Source organism: Gekko japonicus, unplaced genomic scaffold (genome assembly GCF_001447785.1).
Source record: "Gekko japonicus isolate JY-2015 unplaced genomic scaffold, Gekko_japonicus_V1.1 scaffold4, whole genome shotgun sequence".
Taxonomy (NCBI): domain Eukaryota; kingdom Metazoa; phylum Chordata; class Lepidosauria; order Squamata; family Gekkonidae; genus Gekko; species Gekko japonicus.
The window spans coordinates 2513210-2520630 of NW_015165234.1; the positions used below are offsets into that span (position 1 = coordinate 2513210).

Below are 7421 nucleotides of genomic sequence, written 5' to 3' on the forward strand. Positions count from 1 at the left end.
TGGCCACGGCCATACAAGGGAAAACCATAGAGTTTTCCCTTGTATGGCCGTGGCCCCATCCCCAGCGTGCCCGGCGTGCCCACATCACTTGCTAGTGATGCGCACGCCGAGGGCGGGGTTCCCCCGGGGCCTGATTCCGCCACGGCGGAAATCGGGCCTCCAAAGCGGGGGTTTCCCCGCCCCCCGGCCCGATTTGGCAGCCCTAGAAGCTGAGCTCTTGCAAAGGGAAAACTATGATTTAGTTATCTTTCGACATACATTGTTTAGTTATAATGTGACCAGTACTATATCTTAGGAAAATGCAAAGAAGAAATTAGCATTTCTGTCACATTTTAGGTGAAACTAACCCCCCAAAATTATGAGAATATGCAGTGACATGCACTGTGAAACTTTTAATGTGAAAAGTGTGTTTACAAGTTACATTCCATTTATAATTGCAAATTGGATCCTAAAAGAGATTTTCAGGTCATAGCAAACTTTGTAAAATCCCTTAAATGTATAAGAATTGTGGCACAGAAGGGATCATGAGAATGTTTGCAGTTACGCATATTGAGGATCTGTATGATGAGTGGTTGACTATATCTATCCAGATTGCACAATGGCATTTTAATGCTGTCTATGCAGTTTCCCTGTTGAGTCTATTCACTCTTTGTTATGTCAACATTCAGCTGTTACAATAGCTGAAATTTTTGATAGACCCCATTTCCAAAGTTAAGTCTTCCATGTTGTTGTGAAATGCCTTTGTTGGTGGGGAAAATGTAATTATGCTTTTCACTTGTTCTTTAGGTATGTCAGCAGCCAAGTTATTGTTTGACTCAGGACTGAATGTTGTTGTACTAGAAGCCCGTGACAGAGTTGGAGGCAGAACATTCACTGCAAGAGTAAGTAGCATCATAGTGATGCAGAAATCATATATAGACAAACAGATAAAATATTGACTCATGTATTTGTTGCACCAGCAACACACAATATGGTCTATTTATACCTGAGAGCTGCTTTTGCTCCAGTGGTATTTCTGCACTCTTTTAGGGGCATCCATCTTAGTCTGTATGTATTCACAGAAAATTATATTCTGCAGAAAATTGTGCTCTTGGCTCTCATTCATCATTTATTTACAAAGAGCTTGTATTTTTTTCTTCTTTCCAATCAGAATAAGCAAGTCAAGTACGTAGACTTGGGAGGAGCATATGTTGGGCCAACACAAAATCGTGTCTTGCGGCTCTCTAAGGAGTTAGGGCTTGAGACATACAAAGTCAATGAAGTAGAGCATCTTATTCACCATGTCAAGGTAAGATCAGATCTGGTTCCAAAATGGTTTTATGGGACTAAGGTAGCTGCATATGCATCCTTTGTATTGGTCTTGCAATGTTGGTATTATTGAATTCTTAGCTTCATTTGAGATTTAAAAAATTATCAAACAATGTTGGCGGCTATTATGGCCCCGTCCACTTCCCTCCCTCAAAGGTAAGATTTTTCCCCTCTGTTTTTCTTTCCCAGTACTGAGTGAGCCACCCTAGTAATGTGTTTTCTTCTTTTCTGAAGAACTCTGGCTGGCCCATCCTGTCACAATATGGTATTTTGGCTGTTGGCTCAGCCCAGGAACCTGAGGGAAGGATCAGGAGCCCACTTTAACTTAAACAAATGGCACTCAAGGCATTTTGAAATTCAAAAATAACAAAATATTTTATTTAACATAGAGGGGAAAGGTCAGGTGAAATCAGGGGTTGAAATTTCTGAGGTACAACCAGTACATGCACAGACTTTAGTTCTTATGTTTCAGGCTAATGAGAGTTTCTTAAGCTATTCCCAGCGACTTAAATCTTTATGTTGAGAAGCTTTTGTTCCAGTGTTTTCCCCAAACACTTCAGTACACTTTCTATGAGTATTCTTTGACTCTTTTGGTTCCAGAAGGTTGGTACACTCTCTCCAGTACCCAACCCCCTTCTCTTGAAACACCAATACTTGTCTTGAGTTTTTAGCTGACTCTTAAGGTTTCTACTGGCAGTTCAGACCAGGGATCTCTGCACTCTTCAGAGCTAACTCCCTGTTTGACAGGGTAGGGAATCTTCTTCTCTTTCTAGAAGATCTATTTCCTTTCCTTGGTCCAAATTGGAGTCTTCTTCTACTTCCCAAACTTCATCACCAACTTTCTCCCAGTTCTCCTCTCTTAGGGCTGCCAAATCGGGCCGGGGGCGGGGAAACCCCTGCTTTGGAGGCCCGATTTCCACCCTGGCGGAATCGGGCCCCGGGGGAACCCTGCCCCCGGCGTGCACGTCACAAGGAAGTGACGTGGGCACGCCGGGCACGCTGGGGGCGGGGCCATGACCATACAAGGGAAAACTCTATGGTTTTCCCTTGTATGGCCGTGGCCCCCAGCATGCCCAGCATGCCCACGTCACGTCCGGGTGACGTGCATGCGGCGCGCGTGCTACACATGTGCGCACTAACCCGACACCAGCCGGGAGCCCCCTGCTCCCGGCGAAGACTGATTTGGCAACCCTATCTTCTCTGTATCAAAGTGCTTTCAGTTAAGGCTGAAATCAGACTGTCAGTACTCAGCTCAGTCAAGGCAGAAATCTGACTGAATCTCTCCTCAGCATACATCTCTTTCAAGACTTTCTCTGCTCAGCTGATGCTAAACAATCAGATTTCTTGGAGCAGCCTGTCACTCAAGGCTCTCTGTTTCTATGAAGAATGAACTCTTCACAGTCCTTCAACTGTTTGTACAGCACGTCTAGCTTTTAAAAAGTACAGTCCGTCACAGTGGCGTACACCATTATTAGTATTAGAGCCACACTAAATCTTCCATTGTTTCAGACGGTAAGACCTCTTGAATGAAAAAGAAAACCGTTGTTTACTACATTGGTTCTGGAGCTCCTCTTACATTACTTTCTCTTTGTAGTAGGCACTGCTATGCAATGCTTCCCTGTGTTGTACATGAAACTCCAGAAGTCATAGCTTTCTGTTGAAGAAAACTACCCTCTGACTCCTCCCTGTACCAGTGTTGGCCCTTCCAATGACTGGGGCAATACCGATGTCGGGAGGAGCCATAATTGAAGGTTTCTTCCATGTGGCCAAGGGCTTTAGACGTTATCTTTCAATCTTGTGGTACAGTAGTTCCCATGGAAGGGGGGGACTCATAATAGCAAACAACATATATCTGTCTAAAAAATGTGATGAGAAAGTTATTCTATAATTCTTTCATATGCAAACTGATTTGTCATACTGTCCTACAGAACAATTTTAAAAGATCTCATTGCAGTTTTTAAATTTAGTTTTATCTGTTCCTAGAGTACATTTTACTCCTTCCCAAGAAACAAGTTGATATGGCAGGGAAGGAATGGTGGGCAATAAAGAAATTCTGGTTAACTAGTCATATTCTGGCATTCAGGAATTTGAAGAGGAGAAAGTTCATGCCTGTGCTGAACTGGAAAATGCTTTGTTTACATTTATTGTATGTTCTTATAAAAATGCCCAAGTTTTTCTTCTAAATTCAGACTGGGTACTTTAAGTGTCCACATAGCAGGGGATGTTGTTTGTATGTATATCAGAGTTTAAACCAACCAGAATCTTGAAAAATCTACATGGTCATGGGTTTTTCCCCAACTGATCTATGCAAAAAGGAGGAAGTACCACTGGATAAAATAACCTGTGGCATCAAAAAATGTCATGAATCATGACAGGATTCATTGCTGTGATAGCCTATTGAAGTTTAATCCTGTATTCGACCTCCAAGACCCAGAGTTATACAATAAACATTCTCAGGGTTTAATACTTTTGATGCATTCTGTAAAGGACTAACAAAATGAATTCAGACTTTTCCCATGTTGGTATTGGCCATGTGACATATTGTGCTAAACTGTACTAAATTATTTATACAAGATTTTTATGTTCATTTGTAAATTAACCTTTGCTTTAGTGGTACTTAATAGTATAGGTCCCTCCTGGTGACTCAGTTGTGGATACATCTTGAAGAAAATCTGTTAGGTGCTCTCTTAAAGGTATACCCACTGATCATACTGGGAAACTTCTCAGTAATGTCCCCAGGGACACTTTTACCACTAAGCTATGTAATATGGGTCAGAGATCAGACACCAGATTAGACAAACTCCGTCTGGTTTTCTTGAACAGGAAAGGAGACTACATGGTGAATGTTCTTTGCTTTTATGTCAGGCATAGACGGAAGTATTATTCATTGTATTATTGCATTGTATTGTATTTGTCAGCATCTCACTAAATTTTACAGTAGCAGTAATGGTAGATATTGATCATCACCAAGGGAAAATGGTTTGCAGCTACTATGACTTCCCAAATATTGCAAATGTGCCCAGAGGTAAATCATGGGATCTCATGTTTGAACTCATGAACTTATTTTCCACAGTAGATTTGTCAACTGCTGTGCGAGGAGCTGCCTGACCCATAGTCTCTCTCCATCTCACCGAACCCCTTTTGGCTGCTCACTTTCTTCTTGCCTATAATGCACAGCTTCCCCTCTCCATTCTGTGAGGGTTGGCATTCTCCTCCTTTCTCTTTGGGTACTCTTTTCTTCAGTGTCATGTCTTCTCTCTCTGAGGTCTGTACATCTCAGTCCAGTCTGCATTGTCTTCCTAGTCTTCTTCTCTTCCATTCCTCCTGACCTTACATGCTATAAATTTTATTCAGACCCCTCTTCCCTAGCCCTTTATAATCACACTTTGTTGCCTCCTCTCCCTTTAACTATAATCTCCTTTTCTTTCATCTACCTTTCCTATGGATTCCTGTTTCTCATTCAGATGTCTGCTCCACAATCTTCCTTCATCCATATTGTCGCTAGGCTTCCTGGGACCTATTCTCAGTACTGAGCTTGTTGCTGGGGCCTATGGGTGAGGTTTTAATCCTAACCAAACTGATGACCCTTACCATCTTTCACAGAGAAGGACAGAAAATACTCTGGACATCTCTGAGTAACTGGAATGTATGTAAACATTTAGCCAATTGATATTAGAAGCTTCACTACCACAAACATAATTCAATGTAGATTGTTATTATGGTATTCTTGTCTTAAGTCAGGCTATAAAAGGCAAATACCTTTTGCAATGCACAGTGAAACAGAGATGTCAAGCACAGTTCTATGCTGACAGAAGCAAAAATTTTTGAGAATTAGGTTCAGAACTGTAGTCTGTTTTCCAATAACAGACATAAAATAAAAAGGTGTCTACAGGCAAAGTGATTGTCCGTGTAAACATTCCACCCATACCTATCTCATTTAAATGTAGTTACCACGCGTGTCAGCCATTCATGTTTAACTTTACCACAACTCCTATGCTTAGGGTTGCATAAGCAACCCTAACTTTACCTGGAGGTCTCCCACTTTTACAACTGTTCTCCAGACAACGAAGATCTGTTTCCCTGGAGAAAATGGCTGCTTTGGAGTGTAGACTCTATGGCATTATACCCTGCTGAGGTCCCTCAGATGCAAATTCTAAAACTGGGAACCAGACCAATCCAAAATCTGATGAATAAGGACCAGAATCACCCTGCGTCAGATGAGATGACAATTTATCCATCAAGCAGAAATCAAGCACTTTGTCAAACCAACTGTCGATTGTGGGTGGGTTTGAACATTTCCAAAACTTAGCTATTACCATTCTTGCTGCAGCACATAGTTTCACTATTAATTCCGTTTGTTCCAGAGGAATTGTTTTCAAATCTTTATTCCATAAATTGAGCAGCAAAAAAAATCTATTCTTAATGGAAGTATATAACCAGTAATGTGATAAATTTGTTTTTGTACTTGTACCCAAAACGTCTGGATAACCCTACACTCCCACTAGCAATATTTTTATGTACCTACAGCTCCACAACCCTTCCAACAAAGTGCAGAGTAGTTTGAGTGCATATAGTGTGATTTTTGCAGTGTGAGGTCCACCTTGATAGTGTTTTAAAGAATTGCATTTTTATCATGGTGGCTTTTGATAGTTTTATTTGTATTTTTAATATATTGTGAGCCACCCTGAGGCCTGCATGCAGGGAAGGGCAGGATAAAAATCCAAACAATAAATAAATAAATAAAATATTAAATGTTATCTGCTAAATGTTGTCCCTATCTATACCACAAGGTATAGATAAGGACTCTGGGGCAAGTGATGCTCTGTCATCTTGGTGCTTGGGGGGGGGGGTCAACAGTGGGAGGGCTTCTAGTGTCCTGGCCCCACTGGTGGACCTCCTGATGGCACTGGTATTTCTGGCCACTGTGTGACACAGAGTGTTGGACTGGATGGGCCTTTGGCCTGATCCAACATTGGTGTCTTATGTTCTTATGTTCTTATGCTGCTGCTTAAAGAACCAGTGGACTTGCATTCTGGAGATGTGGACTCAAATCAAGGATGCTATTCACCATGTTGAAGCCTCATTTCTATTTTTCATGCATGTAACTGGAATAGCAATTTATCTTATTCAGTTGTTATGAAATAAGAATTATATGGATCTTGCATGCCTGTCTGATTAGTACTGCGGTGTTTTTACATTTAAAATTGGCAAAACTGAGGCTTATGCACAAAGGCAGTAAAGCAGAAGGGAGTCTCCTCCCAGTGTCTTTGAAAGCTTTGCTATGGATCATGTAAAACCTCTTGCTGCTTTACTGCTGAGTACTTCAGAGTTAATTAAATCCACTAATTGAAGTGCTTTTTAAATTTTGTAATATGAGCCTTTCTTTGTAGTACCAAATTAGCAGAATGCTTTCTGAGTAGGAGTGTGTGCATGTTAGAAAATAATTATTATGCGTGGATAGGGAAAATGGCTGTTTTAAAAATTAATATTTTAGTCAGATTATTAGTTTTAATGGACTCATCTCTCTCTCTCTGACTTGAAACAATGGCAGAAATTGTTGACAGATGATATATGGAAAAACCACACATACTGCATATATATCTAAAACAAACTTTGCATTGGCAAGATTGCAAGAAGTATACAAAACGTGGTAGGGACATATTTTGTTGGATTGCACAGATCTATTAACAGTGGCACTTTGTTCTGGTGCAAGAAGCCTTTCCCTGATGCGAAGAGGCTCTTCTGCCAGCAGGGAAGAGGATTTCTGCTTAGGGTTGCCAACCCCCCCGGTTTGCCAGGGGTCCCCAACACCCACAGCCACCCCTCTCTCTCCCTTTAAGTGTGTGGAACCCGTGTTTCCTCCCAAGCCTGTGTTTCCTCCCAAGCCCAATCTCCGCTTGAGATCAGGCTCGCAGGGAAATGCCAGCTTCGTGCATTTAAAAGGGAAACGCAGCTGCTCTTAAAGGGGAAACGCCGGCTCCTGCTCTTAAAGGGGAAACACTGGCTCCTTTAAGTGCAGGGAACTGCCGTTTCTGGAGATCCGTCGCGCGGGCAGGTGGGGGGCGGACGTCCCCAATGTGATGTCATCACGTCAAGGATACCCCGCCCCCTCC

At 41.9% G+C, this 7421-nt stretch overlaps 1 protein-coding gene across 1 annotated transcript in view; it reads left to right on the plus strand.

Annotated features, from left to right (window-relative positions):
* The window catches only part of LOC107109217 (amine oxidase [flavin-containing] B-like), a 65574-nt gene that overhangs the window by 21161 nt on the left and 36992 nt on the right, over positions 1-7421 (plus strand). The window contains exons 2-3 of the mRNA XM_015409784.1: positions 787-881; positions 1151-1288. Of these exons, the coding sequence (XP_015265270.1) occupies positions 787-881; positions 1151-1288 (233 nt within the window). The remainder of the gene's footprint in view (positions 1-786; positions 882-1150; positions 1289-7421) is intronic.